Here is a 16,707-nt window from a genome sequence, read left to right on the forward strand (position 1 = left end):
TCTGGTGTTTGGTTGGAGCAGAATGCTTATTGTCTAGACGCTTTCTGTCTTGCAAGGCTTCCCCTTTCCTGTACCTTTGACTAGAGAGAGGCTTTCCTGGGGGCCTTGTCTGGCCTCTGGGTGCTTCTGGGGGGCAGTTTCTCCAGCATCCCGTCCAGGGTATGGGAGCAAAAGAAAACCAGGGGACTGGCCTCTGTGGTGTTCCTGGGGTCCAAGACTCGTAGCAGTTCTGCTTTCCTGTCTCCCGGATCCTCCTAGTGTGTGTTCTGTATGATGCCCGGGCTCTGAGATGCATCAGTCCTTGGGTGAAAAGCATGTCTTCTCCACCCTCCTGTGAGTCTGCAGAGTGTTGCCTTGTGTCTTAAGAGCATGAGTTATCTTCCAGTTTAGTGTCTTACCTCCACCCTCACCCGCCTCCACTTACTATCCCCCGACCCCAAACTGGGTTTCCAGGTGCTCTTGAAAAATTAGGGGCTTCCCTGGTGGCTCAGATGGTAAAGAATCTGCCTGCAATGCAGGAGACCTGGGTTCAATCCCTGGGAAGATCCTCTGGAGAAGGAAATGGCAACCCACTCCAGTACTCTGACCTGGAGAATTCCATGGACAGGGGAACCTGGCTGCAGTCCATGGGGTTACAAAGAGTCGGACACCACTGAGCTACTGACACTTGAAAAATTGGAGGTTCTGGCAGTACCGGACTTGAAAATCACAATCTCTCTCTCTCACTCTTTCTGCTGAGGTGTTGTTAATTACCATTTATAGTCGGCACTGTGTTGACTGGTACTGCTTGCCTGCTGTATTTGTTCATGATAACTGGAAGGCATGGGGTGTGTCTGGTACAAAGTATAGAAAGTGTTCATACTCTTTGATTTAGAAGTCATCTTCTAGGAATCAACTCTAAGGGACTACTTAGAGATGCCAACGGAAATTTATTTACATTTATTTACAAGCATATCCATTACTGCATTGTTTGTGTAACATCAGACGAATGCAGAGAACCTAAGTGAAAATATCCAAGGATGCTGGGATACAATTATGGTATTTTAAAAATCACACTTTTGACATGGGAAAGGTTCACCATAAATGAAAAAGAATGAGACCGTTTATACGGTATTATCTCAGCACTTTCTAAGTTTTAACTTCTGAAAGAAAATTCACTGAAATAACGATAGTATTAACTTCAGCTTTTAATTTTCTTCTATGTATTTTTCTGTACTTTGCAGATTTAGACCACAAATTATTCTTGTGATCAGGAAAAGAAAAATCTCTTAAAATATTTAAGAAGGCTTTTGAAAATGTATTCTGCTGTTATTAAATGAGAGGCAAAACATGATGCATGAGACATTTGGGGTACACTCTGCATACATGGAAAGATATTTTCCACAAGCAGTAAATAAATGGGACTACGTCATTCTTTTTGCTAGGAATTGCGGACTTTGATAGCAGAATGTTACCTGCATATCACATTAAAGTGATACAGTGAAGGATGAAGTGATGTAAAGATGGTGTCTAACCGCTCTTATAGCTGCTTAATTTATATAGTATTGTATAGAAAATCTTTATATCACCACCAGGGAGAAGGCAGCAGTGTGAGCGATCCTCACATCATTACCATGTTATGGATTCAGCACATTTTAAGAGGTTGTGTTTAATTTCTCTGTGGAAACTTCTCCTTTCTCTTTATAACATGAGTCACTCTCATGGATCATTTCCGGTTGCCATGAGGAGACAGGCCCAGATTTTCCATTTATGTGATAAGGATATTTGAAAGACATGTAGATAGATATTTCTCTGGCACCAGTTACAGGAACTTGCTGACCTGATTATTTATCTTTTGTTTAGTTTGACCAAGCGGCCGATGCTGAGTTAGCCTGGATTAATGAAACAGAGAAGAAATTGACATCTCTGGGTGACATCAGGCTTGAGCAAGACCAGACCTCCGCTCAGCTGCAGGTTCAAAAGGTGAAGACACAGGTTTCCAGTCACATCTGTGTGGTTTGTCAGCGTGCTCCGAGGAGATGCACTTGCATGATTGAGTGTGACTTAGTCATTTTAACTGCTTTGCCTTATTGTTTTTGTTTTAATCATATGCTCTCTTTAAAAAAAAAAATCTGTATTTTGGTAAATACAGACGTTCACCATGGAGATTTTGCGACACAAGGACATTATTGATGAGCTTGTTAAATCTGGACATAAAATCATGAGCACGTGCAGCGAAGAGGAAAAGCAGCCTATGAAGGTACAATCTCGTCCATGTGACTAGTGTGAGACCCGTAAGCAGACAGTGTGTGTGGGGCTTTCACTCGGAGAAAAGCTCTTTTCCTTTATCCACAGCTGCTGTTTAAACAGCTAAATCATTAGTTTTAAATAAAACATTTTTCAAGCTTACAGAATAACAGTGAAAAGAATACTCCTTAAGGGAATCACTTTGGGGATAATCTTTTTTAATAGACAGAAAAGCTATTAATGTTTGAATCCTTGAGTAACTGGGACCCATTAAGCATCCAATTAATGTTTGCTGTATTATCATTGCTATTATCAGAGTAAACTGTTATTCTATACGTCAACTATTGTTTATAGGTTTCAGGAACATGGGGTCCTCTGGAGTCGAAACAAAACCTGAAATACGTAGTTCTCTCTAGCTTAAACCCATTCTGTATAAAGTTACAGTAATCCATATAGAAAAAAAGGAGTGGAGTCATTAAGGAAGTATTCGGTTTATGTAGTTTTAATGATCTTTACATTGGTGGGAAAGCAGCCTCAAATAAAAATGTTTAGTTCAATTCATATTCAGACCTCTGAGCAGCATAAAGAAATTAATGCTTCTCATAGGAAAATAGCCCATGGCAGAAAAACATATTTGTTATACAAATGTCTATGCCTAAGATCCCACTGAAAAGATGGTGCATTGCTTTTAAGGTATACCATACGCAAGTAATAGAATGCACAGGGTGTGTTGATATTTTTTCTCTTTTATTTAAATACTCCACAGTGGCACTTGGTTTTAATATAATCTTTATTATTTTTGCAAAAAATCTTATGTGAAAAATATAGATGATCATGAAAGAATCTCTGCATTATTCTGTGGTTTATTAGGTTATGGTTGTGCTCTGTCTTTTGCTATTGGATTATAGTGAATTTATACCATAAACGATCACTGTGACCACCCGATCAAATCAGTGTACAGCATAATATTCTACTTTGCTTCTCAGTCTATGTAATTAATTTTCCTGACTAGGAGTTCCTTTTAGAATTTCATTTTTGAAAGACAGTCCTTGTATTTTAACAGAAAAGCAGTGTCCGTGTTGGACTTGCCAGGTAGCTCAGTGTTAAAGAATCCACCTGCCAATGCAGGAGACTTGGGTTTGACCCTTGGGTCAGATAGATCCCCTGGAGGAGGAAACGGCAACCCACTCCAGTATTCTTGTCTGGAACATCCCATGGACAGCGAAGCCTGGCAGGCTACAGCCCATGGGGTCACAAGAGTCAGACGTGACTGAGCGACTGAGCATGGACTCGCCGTCCGTGTTGCCAGACCCTTCTCTCACATAGAAGACCTGGAAGAAATTGTGTTTGGGAAGCTCATTCTCTTAGTCAGAACAACTTGAGGCTTTTTATTTATTTGGGGGGTGGTTTGTTACCTAATATTTTTTGAGAAGTCCTCCATGTTATCAAGCCCCCTGATTTTTGATGACTGCATAGAAATTCATGAGTATAGGAACATATACTCGTTTTTTACCGTAATCTCCAGTTGGTGTACTTTTAAAACTTTTAACACATCTTTGCTATTTTATACATGAAATTTTTTTTATTGTAGTAAAAGCATAGCATTTGCATATAGCATTTTCAGCCTTGAAAAGGTGGGACTTCCTGCCTTATGCAACAACATAGCAAGGCCTTTCTTTTAAGATGAGCTTCTCTACATAGACACTAACTAGCCGCTGTTGATCAGTCATTTACCATGCATTTATTCATTGAGTGCTTACTCTGTTCCAGGTAAATAGTGCTGATCAAGCACTCTGGAGTGTATATATGTGTCCCTTGGTTTGCCTGACTGGATAAACACATTTTGTCATCTGATTTTCTAGAAAAAACTGGACACGGTGCTGAAGAACTATGACGCCATCTGCCAGGTAAACTCGGAGAGGTACCTGCAGCTGGAGCGGGCGCAGTCCCTGGTGAGCCAGTTCTGGGAGACATACGAGGAGCTCTGGCCGTGGCTGACGGACACGCAGAAGGCCATCGCTCAGCTGCCCGCCCCTGCCCTGGAGTACGAGACCCTGAGGCAGCAGCAGGAGGAGCACCGGGTGAGCTCAGGCCCCGGGCGGACGCGGGGGTCCCAGGGAAGGAACCACAGCTGTCAGGGGGCTTCTGGTTCAGACGCCTTCTGAGGTGGGGAAGTGTCCGCCGTGCAGGGTCCAGTTTGCACAGTCTGCTCACCTCTGAGCCCCACCCAGCTGTCCTGGTCTGTGGTGGGAAGACTCATACGGGCAGACACCCTGTGCACGTCACGTGACACCGTCACAGCTCTTAGCACAGGAGTGGTGGCTCAGTGACAAAGAACCTGCCTGCCAGGGCAGGAGACACAAGAGACTCAGGTGCAGTCCTTGGGTCAGGAAGACCCCGGAAGTAAGAAATGGCAACCCGCTCCAGTATTCCTGCCTGGAAAATTCCGTGGACTGAGGAGCCTGGCGGGCTGCAGTCCGTGAATGAGGTCACAAAGAGTTGGACACAAGTGAGCGTGCACGCTCTACGCCATACCAGTACATGCAGTGCACGCCGAGTGTGCAGTAAGACCCTCTCTCAAAGCATCAGGGAAGTGAGCGTTCAAGTCCTTCCAGTTGATCAGGTCGAACTGCTTTCATGTACCCTAATTTGACTAAGTTTTATACTTCATAGTGGTGGGAGCCATCTGAATGTAAGCAGAAGAAATATGTGGAAGCAGCCTCACACAGACAAGGCTGTTGAGCTTGGAGAAAATAGACGCTGTAACAAATGTGGCAACATTGTCATGAAATTCTGTGAAAAGCGAAAAACTGCTGAAGTTTAAAGACCAGTCGTCCCCCTTTTCTTTTAACCTTTTGTACATAGAAATCTTTTGAAGTTCTCTGCTCCTATAAGTTTACATGAGCAAATGAGAGAGTATTTTTCTATCTACAAATAAATCCTATTTTAGACATATAAAAAGGCATCATGAAGCCCTCGTTTCTGCAGTCACAGAAATGTTGATTAGCTTAAAATTTTGCGAGGGTTTGAGTGAGAAGATTCAAGACTGGTGGAAGAAAGTCTAGAATTCTTATTACTTATGATCTTGTGAACCTTAGTTGCTCTCCTAGATCTGTATAAGATGTACTCCGAAACTACTACTACTATTCCAAGTCATCGAGTGTGTGCACGTGTATAAAGTTTAACTCGGTATATTACATCATCGTTTCAAGTAACGTGCTTATTGGTCTTATTGTTTACTCTTTAAATGTATTGGCATTGGAAAGGATCTTTTAAGTATTTGTTTAGAGGACACTTTAGTGCACAAAATGGAAACTTTATGGCATTCTATCTAAATTGTTCAGTGGGAAAAAGACTTATAAACTATGTATAATTAATTTTAGTAGAAAGGTTATATTTGGCAGAAATCCTCATGCCTAGCCACAGAATGATTTTTAAGATAAAATATTTCAAAAAAATATATTTCATGGATCTCTTCTACTCTGAGGTGAGATTTGAGTAGCTGTTTTTCAGCATAACATCAAATAGGTTGAAAAGAATCGTTACTGAATGGAAAATTTTAAAATTGAGTTAATTTTCCTTTTTGGCATAATCTTTCAGTTCTCGAAACAAATATAAGATTTGTATGGAGAAAGAGGATTTCAAAACTTTGTAGCCAAATCTTCAAATTGTTCAAACTAAATTACTCAGAATATTTGCAGCATTCTTCTGCAACTTCATAGCGTCCACTTCACTGTCCTGGGGAATATGTTTTCATTCATTCTAGCCAGGAATGAAATATGGCCCTGAGAGCCATGTTATAAATAAGCGGTAGTTACCTTGAAGTCACATTAAGTATCTCCCGAATGAGTGGGCTCTGAGGATGGTTGCCAAGAATCATTTTGTTATGTATAAACCTCTCCTGCCAAGCCTTTTCTCCATGCAAACATGTACCAAGCAGCTGTCCTGTGACTGTTTGCTTGTCTGTCATGGAGTAGTCTTCAGAAGGCTCATCTGACAACTTCTCGGGAAAGGTGTTTGCTACACAGGTGGGGCTTCCCTGATAGCTCAGTTGGTAAAGAATCCACCTGCAAGGCAGGAGACCCTGGTTCAATTCTTGGGTTGGAAAGATCCACTGGAGAAGGGATAGGCTACCCATTCCGGTGTTCTTGGGCTTCCCTTGGGATCAGCTGGTAAAGAATCCGCCTGCAATGTGGGAGACCTGAATTCCATCCCTGGGTTGGGAAGATCCCCTGGACAAGGGAAAGGTTACCCACTCCAGTATTCTGGCCTGGAGAATTCCATAGACTGTATAGTCCATGGGGTCAGTTGCAGAGAATTGGACATGACTGAGCAACTTGCACTGCACAGGTGACAGCCACTTAGAGTCCAGGCTACTCAAGAGCTCTCAGCAGAGATCCCTCACTTTACCGAGAGTCCCTTGATACTCATAGTATGAACTGCTTTTTCAAACATGCCCTCTGGGATGTTGAAGCCAGAACTTGGGTGACATGTTTCTTCTCCATGAGATTGTATAGTAGCCGATCTTACCATCATCACCTCCATTCTATAGAACAGGATGAATTTATCAAATAATGTAGAACAAAATGAGGAAATCGCTGCCTGGACTGCCCAGGGGCTGTGCCTAGCACATTAGACTGATTAGACCTTCCTTCTTTTTTTATTTTTAAAGCTGATTTTTTTCTTATTTTGCTCTTTTCCAAAAGAATTTTGAGACCACCTTCAGAAAAACTTCAAAAATAGAGATATTGCACTGGGGTTTATTCATGATGTACTGAACCATTTTCTCAACCACTTCGTAAAGAATTTGCATGACTGATTTTAGTAGCCACTTTTAAAAAAATTATTTATTTTCAATTGAAGGATAGTTGCTTTACAATATTGTGTTGGTTTCTGCCAAACATCAGCATGAGTCAGCCATAGGTATGCACGTGTCCCCTCCCTCTGAAGCCTCTCTTTCACCTCCCACTCGGCCTATTCCTCGAAGTTGTCACAGAGCCCCAAGTTGAGTTCTTGAGTCATGCGGCAAATTCCCACTGGCGCTCTGTTTACATGTGATAGTGTATACCTTTCCATGCCACTCTCTCCATTCGTCCCACTCTCTCCTTTCCCCAAACCCCCTGTGTCCGTAAGTCTGTTCTCTAGGTCTGCTTCTTCACTGCTGCTGCTGCTGCTAAGTTGCTTCAGTCGTGTCCGACTCTGTGCAGCCCCATAGACGGCAGCCCACCAGGCTCCCCTGTCCCTGGGATTCTCCAGGCAAGAACACTGGAGTGGGTTGCCATTTCCTTCTCCAATGCATGAAAGTGAAAAGTGAAAGTGAAGTCGCTCAGTCGTGTCTGACTCTTCTCGACCCCATGGACTGTAGCCCACCAGGCTCCTCTGTCCATGGGATTCCTGCTGCCCTGCAAATAGGTTCATCAGTACCATCTTTCTAGATTCCTCAGTTCAGTTCAGTTCAGTCACTCAGTCGTGTCCGACTCTTTGCCACCCCATGAATCGCAGCACGCCAGGCCTCCCTGTCCATCACCAGCTCCTGGAGTTCACCCAGACTCACGTCCATTGAGTCAGTGATGCCGTCTAGCCATCTCATCCTCTGTCGTCCCCTTCTCCTCCTGCCCCCAATCCCTCCCAGCATCAGAGTCTTTTCCAATGAGTCAACTCTTCGCATAAGGTGGCCAAAGTACTGGAGTTTCAGATTTAGCATATATATGCGTTAATATGCGATATTTGTTTTTCTCTTTCTGACTTACTTCACTGTGTATAATAGACTCTGGGTTCATCCACCTCATTAGCATTGACTCAGATGCATTCCTTAGTGGCCACTTTTAAAATAAAAGTCCATGCGTGTGGCCATCCTGGTGATTCTGCTCAATGAGTGATGGAAATTAAAATATTTGCAGAGAAAGATCGTTTTCCTCTAGACTGTCTTTCCTGAGTGTAATTTCTCTCAGAGGAGCTTTCACCAGGGGCTGGATAGCAGCGTGGAGGCACACCTTCTGGTGAGGATGAGAAGCTGCTGGTTGGGGAAACTCAGGAATAACGGAGAGAAACGGGGCACCTCAGTGCCGCAGGAGGCCAGCCCTGGAGAAGGCTGTGGACAGTCACAGGAGGCCCTGGACTCTGGAGAGAGTCACGATCCCCAGTGGAGCCATCTCCCCAGAAGGAATGGGGCTCCACCTGGATTCCACTTCCCTCATTAGTATCGCTACCATCATCTTTCTTGATTAGATGGTATTATGCAGAATACTCAAATGTCACATGTTTTCTCTTAAGTACACCTTACAGTTAATACTCGGTATACAGCTGTGTATTTGATAGATGGGTTGATTACCCTTGTGGCCATGAACATTTAAAAATAAGTGCCAGTAGATTTGTTTATATACGTGAGTATCACACAGATCACATATATACATAGAATAGACTCACAGATACATAATGTAATATATATGGACACTTTTTTGTTGGTTTACATACAGTATAATGACAATGCCTTGTGCCTTGTATTATGTATAATATATATATAATATATATGCCATATATCCATTCTCTTCCATATAATATAATGAAAGTGCCTCACTTATCTGTCATATTTTCTCTCAGCATCATGTCCACCTTCTACTGAGCTTCTTTTCCTTTCTTCTTCTCCCTCCCTCTCCCTTCCATCCTAACTCTAAATAATTTTCATATGTATCACGAATGTGCAAAAAGGAATACTGAGAATTATAGCTTGGTCTCTGTAGGCTGGGGCATAGTGAGTTCATAATCCTTTTATGTAAGAGGACCCTCGGCTAATACTCTTGTTAGAACGTACTGCTCTTAGTAGAAAAGTCGTAATGAATTGGGAGTAGGTGCTTCACTCATCCAGAAGTTTCGCATGTGCCCTGAGAGGGACTTGACACGACCAGACTGTTGTTTAATCTTTGTGTCAGGGGCATCTCTTCCTGGCAGAGGGCTGCTGGTTCAGAGCCTTGTGATGGGAGGGTGTGTGTTTGGGTTTCCGTGCCAGCTGGATGCACTGAGGATGTTGACAGCTGTGTGGCGGAGGTGCGCCTCTGAGATACTGAAATGCTGTTTGCTTTGTTGTAGCAACTGCGAGAGTTGATAGCCGAACACAAGCCTCATATAGATAAGATGAACAAAACTGGGCCGCAGTTATTGGAGCTGAGCCCGAGGGAAGGCTTTTCTATCCAAGAGAAGTACGTGGCTGCGGACACCCTCTACAGTCAGATTAAAGAAGATGTCAGAAAGAGAGCTGTGGCCCTGGATGAAGCCATTTCTCAGTCAACTCAGGTGAGGCTTTGCACCCCGAGTGTGACGGGCTCTCCCACAGCAGTGCTTGGGAGGATGGTCTCCAGGTCTCCTAATTCAACTCCAGCTAAAATTGTTTCATTGCATTAACTCTTGGTATGGATGTTTTAGTCTCAGAGGTGATACTGCCTGCATCCAGTCCTTACATTTCTCTGCCTGCTTGTATATAAGTAAGGCATAATTTTCAGTGACTTAAGAAATATGCAGTTGTCCAGACATCTAAATAAGTGTCCATCTAGAGTGGAATTCTGTGTTTGCCATTGGAAGAGATAAAAGAAAGTGTGATTATCATTATTAATAAATCACTCCCAAGATAGCAATAAGATGACTATGAAGGATAGGCTGAAGAAGAAGAAAGAAAAGTTGAAAAAAATTATTTTGAAAATATCTTTCTCAAGAAGTCTATTTGTAGTACCTGCAGATTTTCCATTTTGAAGGCTTGGTGTTTATTTTTAGATACACTGGTCCATTTCCTGTAATCCTGGCTGACAGTTCATTTAATGTTGAGGATTGTGTGAAATCTATTAATATAAATGAACAAGTGTTTATAACTTTGCTTCATTGTCTGTGCAAATTTAAAATTCTTTCATGGATCTCATTATGGGTTTGACCATGAATTAAATGCAAGCTTCCATCACATCTTTTGTTTTGTTTCGTTTTGTTTTTTTTAACATTTTTTAGTTCAGGACACTTGTAAATTAAGAAATCCCTTTCATCTCATCAAACCTGCCCATGAATTTCTCAGTAAAAATGTAACTTTTTGAGGATGCCATAATAATCAGTAAAGTGAATGAAACTATCAGTGTTGATAGACACCCAGATTATTGAACTGTTTTTTGAAATTATTGTTATTTTGATTGCAGTAATATGAAGCAGTCGTCAGATGCTGCCATCGGGTGGCCCAATTGTATATTAACAGACACTATTTCTAGTGAATTTATTTCCAAGCAGCAGTCCTGTGCCCATAGCAGTGTGACTCAGAGAGGCGTACATAAGCTGTGATTCTAGGAATAGGTTCCCTCACCAGCTGGATGGAGCTCTCTTTGGATGTGTTCCCAGCGGAGCCAAGGTTTGGTTCCCGGCCGTGATCTTAAGCAGGAGTTTGGTCGCTTGAATCCCACCTGTGGTGTCTTTCCCCTGTAAGCGGCCCCTGTGCTTGACCTGCAGTTCCATGACAAGATCGACCAGATCCTGGAGAGCCTGGAGCGTGTGGTGGAGCGGCTGCGGCAGCCGCCGTCCATCTCGGCGGAGGTGGAGAAGATCAGGGAGCAGGTCAGCGAGAACAAGAATGTGGCGGTGGACATGGAGAAGCTGCAGCCTCTGTACGAGACCCTCAGACAGCGGGGCGAGGAGATGATCGCGCGGTCCCAGGGCACGGACAAGGACATATCTGCCAAAGGTGAGCCCTTTGGTGAAGGACCTCTGAATGTTACTCTTAGAATGATTGTGGGTGTCCCCTGACAGCCCAGTTGCATATCAACACACTGGAGTTTAGGAAAAAAGTATCTCACAGGTGGGGCTTGTTTGGGGTGGAAGGGCTGTGCACACCAGTCTCTGGTTACTGTCTTCCTGTGTCTGTGAAATCAGTCCAGTAAATACAGCGCGCATCATGATGTGAAACCATGTGGTCTCCAGGCCCTTTAAATCAGGTGATTCAAGCATAATGCTAATTAAAGACCAAACCTAGGGATAGTGTGTCCTCGTTACTGACTGCATTAACTAATGTAACGGGTACCCGATCCCACAGCCACAGAAATGGCCACCAGGGTCCTAAGCTGACACCTTCAAGGTCTGGCCTGGGGTTGAAAGGAAGAGCTTGTGCACAGGTCAATGGAAATTCATGGTAAGGGAATGCTAGAAGGGAACTCAAAATACGTGTCCTACTTCGTTACATTCCAGGGATTGCATGGACATCTCTATTCTTGATTTGGAGAGCATAAAGAATAGACTAAACCTCTTTTGGAAGTAAGGCCAGCCTCGGTGAACTCAGGTCTCCCCTGAGCTCCGGTGCCTCTGAGCATTGTCCTGTGTCAGGAGGACTTGGTTCATAAGGAACAGGACACCCTCGTGAACTGCATTTGTCTGGAAAGGCCACTGGGCCCAGGGATACCCACTAGATGGGCTCAACCCACATTTGGCCCAGGTTTAGACCCTTGGCAGACAGAATTGTGATTCCTGTGTGAGCTAGAAAGTTGTGCTTTTTTGATAAGGAAGTGTGTCTTCTCGATACTCTTCTGCTCGTAGCTGTTCAGGATAAGCTCGACCAGATGGTGTTCATCTGGGAGAACATCCACGTGCTGGTGGAGGAGCGGGAGGCCAAGCTGCTGGACGTGATGGAGCTGGCGGAGAAGTTCTGGTGTGATCACCTGTCCCTGGTGGTCACCACGAAAGACACGCAGGACTTCATCCGCGACCTGGAGGACCCGGGCATCGACCCCTCCGTGGTGAAGCAGCAGCAGGAAGCAGCGGAGGTGAGCCGAGTCTCCCTTAAAGTTAAGAGAACAAGGCGTAGCGGCGTGAATGCTGGGTTCCTTTAGTGTAAATATTTGGAATTATGCTGTTAAGACTGATACTTGACTCTGAAAGTGGAATGCACAGGATGTAGTACGGGAAAGAGTCCCCCCTCAGGTTTCCCTTGGAGAATGTGTATTTAGAAAGTTTCTCTCCGTCCCCACTGCTTCTGCCTCACTGCTGGGCCTTGTCATGTCCTTTTTGTCTACAAAAGGAATCCGAGAGGTAGCCCCACCTGCAGTCTCTCTCCCTCCAGCCTCTAAGCTTACTGCCCATTGTCCTCTAGACCCGCTCTTGCTGTCCTGCGGCTTCAGAAGCCCTTGGAGGATTGCATCCATTACCCAGTATCCGGGTCACCTGGAACATGGGATCAGCCCTTTCCACCCCAGCCTAGCCCAGGCCTATGTTTCCAAAGCCACCTTTTTCTCCTCTCCTTTCCCCAGCTCCTTCTCCAAAGCAGCTTTGTTCTTTCTAGCATCTGCATTTTGCACATTTTGTTTCCTCGCCCTGGGATGCCTCTCCTGACACGCCTCTGGTGAATCTCACTCAGACTCCGAGGCTCGGGTGGATTGTCACCCTCCACCCTCTCGTATACTCAGCTGAGTCAGTCTGTTCCCATAGCACTCGCCTCAGTCCCAAGACTGCAGAGGGTGACTTCCTGTTGGCGGTACCTCTGTCTTTCCTGATGGACTTGGAGCCCCTTCTCCCTGTGTCTCCGATGCCTGGTGTGGGGCTTGGTTCATCCGTGGTCAATAAATGCATCTTGAATGAATAAATGTAGTTAACCAAGAAAATGAAAGCAAAGATAGATTATTGCATATACTTTTTTTTAAAAAACAAGTATTTGTTTTATTTTTTAATTATTTATTTTAACTGGAGGATAGTTGCTTTACGATATTGTGATGGTTTTGCCATACAGCAACATGAATTGGCATTTCCGTCATAGGTTTTGTTTTGTTTTTGTACTTTACGTGTCCTAGGATAAAACTGAAAATCCAGAGTTAGATTATTCTACACCTGGTAACTAAGCAAATACATTAATTTGTGTGACGTCTTTAAGGTTATATTATACTTGTGTCTGTTTTAAGTGTGTATTGCCAAGCTCATTGGTTTAAAAGACAAAACATATTTTCATGCTTTTCAGTACTGTTGATATTTTTTTAAAAAAACTTATTCTGTTATGTGTTACATGGAATTATTTCCTAAATATTGTCTTTATAATAAACACTTGACATTTGTTCCTTCAAAGGACACTTGTTCTTGGTTTTTCTATTGTTGAAAAAATTTAGTGCAGAAACTTAGAAAACAGGTGGAAAGAAAATAAAAATTGATTCTTATCCCGTTTCCTAGAGACAACTGCCATCAATGTCTGTGTGCATTTTTTTGGTTTCACTGTGGTTTGGCTTAAAACACTAAGGCTGCCATTTCTTATTCTAGGTCATAAGGGAGGAGATAGATGGATTGCAGGAAGAGCTGGACATGGTTATTAACCTCGGTTCTGAACTCATTGCTGCGTGTGGGGAGCCTGACAAGCCCATTGTCAAAAAAAGTATAGACGAGGTACAGCCCCCATTCCTAGCTCATCAGATGGTTTTTAAAAGGATTTTGCTAATTAAAGCATGTTTGATAGTAGTTGAAAATTTACCATATGACACTGAAAGAGTTCTGATATTTACATTGTAGCTAAATTCAGCATGGGATTCTCTCAACAAAGCTTGGAAAGATCGGGTAGACAGACTTGAGGAGGCGATGCAGACTGCCGTTCAGTACCAGGATGGACTGCAGGTAAGGCTTACAGCGTGTGCTGGAGGGGAGGGTTCAGATTAAACGATGCTCACAAATTCACGCGTTGGTATTGCCCCGTAGCTGCAGGTGTGATACCGTCAACTCACCTGCTTCGATTCGTGCTGTGTCTTTTCAAAGAGATTTCTGACACTGGAGATACATACAGATTTATAGACGCCCCTTTACACACATTCAGTGAAATTTACTTTGGAAAAAAAATATTTTAACTTTTTAAGGTGAAAGTCACAGTATTTTTCATAAATGTCTCAACCCCAGACAGTGAAGTGGAGCTGAGTCTGAGTTCTGCCCTGGAGTTGAGTGGAGTCAGATGAAAGGGGTAAACACTGTCTAAAAATATCACCAAGTGTATGTAGCTCAAGTCAGACATAAAGAAATGTGATTTGAAGCCAGTGTTCCTGGTGAACTAAAATAGATTTCTATTTTATTAGGTCATAATCAGTCATGTAAAAAGTGTTTTCTTCTTTTCTGTGTATATAATCCCTTTTAATGGTTGTTTTTCACATCCCTCACAGATTCTCATTCAGTTCACTAACCAGTTTTTTAGTTTATTCTTTACATTAAAAATTCTCCTATCAGTTGAAGCCAACTCAGGGATCTTTCTCTCCCTATTTTCCTTAACGTTGTTCCATTTCCTGACAAGGCTTCAGCCTTCATCCAACCATATGGAAAAGGCCTCTCTAAGTATTTCCATAGCACCAAGAGAATATTATTTGCAAAGCTCAGATGAGGACATCTTTTCCCTTTGACTAGGCCACTTCATTTCTAAATTTACAAAAATAAATATCACAATCCTGGCTTTATGCCAGCTGAGAAGTATTTTGAACCTTGTAAATATATTTTAAAAAATTCACCACAAGGGACACCTTATTATCATTCTCCTGCCTTTCTTTTTAAACCAGTGTGATCATTTATTGGTTGGGTATCAGCAGCCAGTAACCTGTCAGGCTCCAGCTCTGTCTGCGTGGCCAGCGGGTGATTCTCACATCTGTTTGGCGGGTCCCTGGGACTGTGTCCTCTCTCTGGGCTGGAGATGGCACTGCCATCAATAGCCCCGGGGGGTCAAGGTCCCAGCTGGACACTGAGGCTACTCTCATCACTACTGATAGAAAAACAAGGCCCTTCAGAGGTCCCGCTGGTCCTGGGTCAGTAGCCTCACCTTGGGGATGAAGGGCAGTGAGGCACTGAACTGTATGTAGCTCAGTGTCCAAAGCTGAAGACACTCCCTCCAGAGGTTTCAGAGCTTGATTGTTAAGTAAAACACAGTTTGTTTCCCAAATTGTTGCTTAACCTCTCAGGGCTTGTTCCAAAGTTTTTTCCCCCTGACTGTATGTCCTGGCAACTTCATTAAGTGGCACAATAATTTTGTATATTCAGTACCTGAAGAAAAAGTAAGTAGAGCCTTTTTAGAATATTTATATTGCATAAAAAGAATAAGAATTATAGGAGATTTTGCAGGTTTTTTGCAGTTAATAATGCTGGTCTTAATCATTATATGTGTAGGATTTTAATGCTAATCTAAATAATACATAAGAGTTTACTTGAGACAAATTGTTTCAAGTGCCTAGCAGTCAACTTCTTGATTATTTGAATCAATAGGATGGGTTTGAATCTTTTTCTTTCAGTATATTTATGCAGTCTGCCTTTTAGGCAGACATAAAAGAGGACAGAGTTTTATTCTGTGTGGTAACTTTATAAAACTTTTTTTCAAATAGACTTTTCTTAAGTTCTGGATATTCTAAGATTCTGTTCGAGGTAGAATTCCTTCTTCAAATTTGGATACAAAAATGGAGATTTCATCTATTTCATATCTGGAATAACTGTTCCAGTATATTACCACTTACTTTTTTTTTTAATAAAACAGGCTCATTGCTTAATATATAGATTTATGATTATACTTCTCTCTCACAGTTGAGGTGGTGTAGTAGCTTCAAATATACTGTTATAATAATGTGACCTTGTGTGTTTTTCAGGCATTATTTGACTGGGTAGATATCGCAGGTGGCAAATTGGCTTCCATGTCTCCAATTGGAACGGATCTTGAAACCGTCAAGCAGCAGATTGAGGAGCTAAAGGTATGGTAAGGGCTGAGAAATCCACCAGGCACGTTGCGTTCTTAGGTTCTTGATTCATGGGACGCTTTGTGCAGATTTTTCTATGTTACATAATTGAAGTGCTTTATTTTGATTATGTAACTGGTTTACTATAGTGCTTGCACCTAATAAGCTGTGTATAAGTGCTCATTCAATAAAGGATACAAAATACTAGTAGTATTTCTTACCAAAGCAATACTGGTTTATTATAGAAAAATTCGAAAATGCAGATAAGCAGACTAAAATGTTATATACCAAGTGGCAGGCACTCTTAAATTTTGATTTATAGCCTTACAGACGTCCTCATGTTGAGAGTAGGATAAGGTGTTTTACATATTACCTATGTATACTATACTGTTGGGCTTTCCTGGTGGCTCAGACTGTAAAGAATCCGCCTGCAGTGCTGGAGACCTGGGTTTGATCCCTGGGTCAGGACGATCCACTGGAGAAAGGAATGGCTACCCACTCCGGTATTCTTGCCTGCAAATTCCCATGGACAGAAGAGCCTGGCATGGCGGGCAACAGTCCGTGGAGTCAGAAAGAGTCGCACACGACTGAGCAACTAACACTTTCACACACTATACTGTAAAGATTTTAGAACTGAATTATTCCGTAGCATGCTGTAGTCACTGATACATACACTGGCTTCCCCAATGGCTTAGCGGGTAAAGAATCTGCCTGCAATGCAGGAGACACAGGTTCGATCCGTGGGTCAGGAAGATCCCCTGGAGAAGGAAGTGGCAATGACCACCAGTATTCTTGCCTG

The 16,707-nt window shown here is 42.8% G+C and overlaps 1 protein-coding gene across 7 annotated transcripts in view; it reads left to right on the plus strand.

The window, feature by feature from the left end:
• Positions 1–16,707, plus strand: part of DST (dystonin) — a 387,754-nt gene that overhangs the window by 351,143 nt on the left and 19,904 nt on the right. For all 7 annotated transcript variants that reach the window (XM_010848528.1, XM_010848529.1, XM_010848533.1 and 4 more), the window contains 9 exons: positions 1,843–1,962; positions 2,132–2,239; positions 4,089–4,307; positions 9,313–9,516; positions 10,702–10,933; positions 11,779–12,005; positions 13,483–13,605; positions 13,729–13,830; positions 15,822–15,923. In XM_010848528.1, the coding sequence (XP_010846830.1) occupies positions 1,843–1,962; positions 2,132–2,239; positions 4,089–4,307; positions 9,313–9,516; positions 10,702–10,933; positions 11,779–12,005; positions 13,483–13,605; positions 13,729–13,830; positions 15,822–15,923 (1,437 nt within the window). The remainder of the gene's footprint in view (positions 1–1,842; positions 1,963–2,131; positions 2,240–4,088; positions 4,308–9,312; positions 9,517–10,701; positions 10,934–11,778; positions 12,006–13,482; positions 13,606–13,728; positions 13,831–15,821; positions 15,924–16,707) is intronic.

The sequence above is a fragment of the Bison bison genome, unplaced genomic scaffold, assembly GCF_000754665.1.
Source record: "Bison bison bison isolate TAMUID 2011002044 unplaced genomic scaffold, Bison_UMD1.0 scf7180017864270, whole genome shotgun sequence".
Lineage (NCBI taxonomy): Eukaryota > Metazoa > Chordata > Mammalia > Artiodactyla > Bovidae > Bison > Bison bison.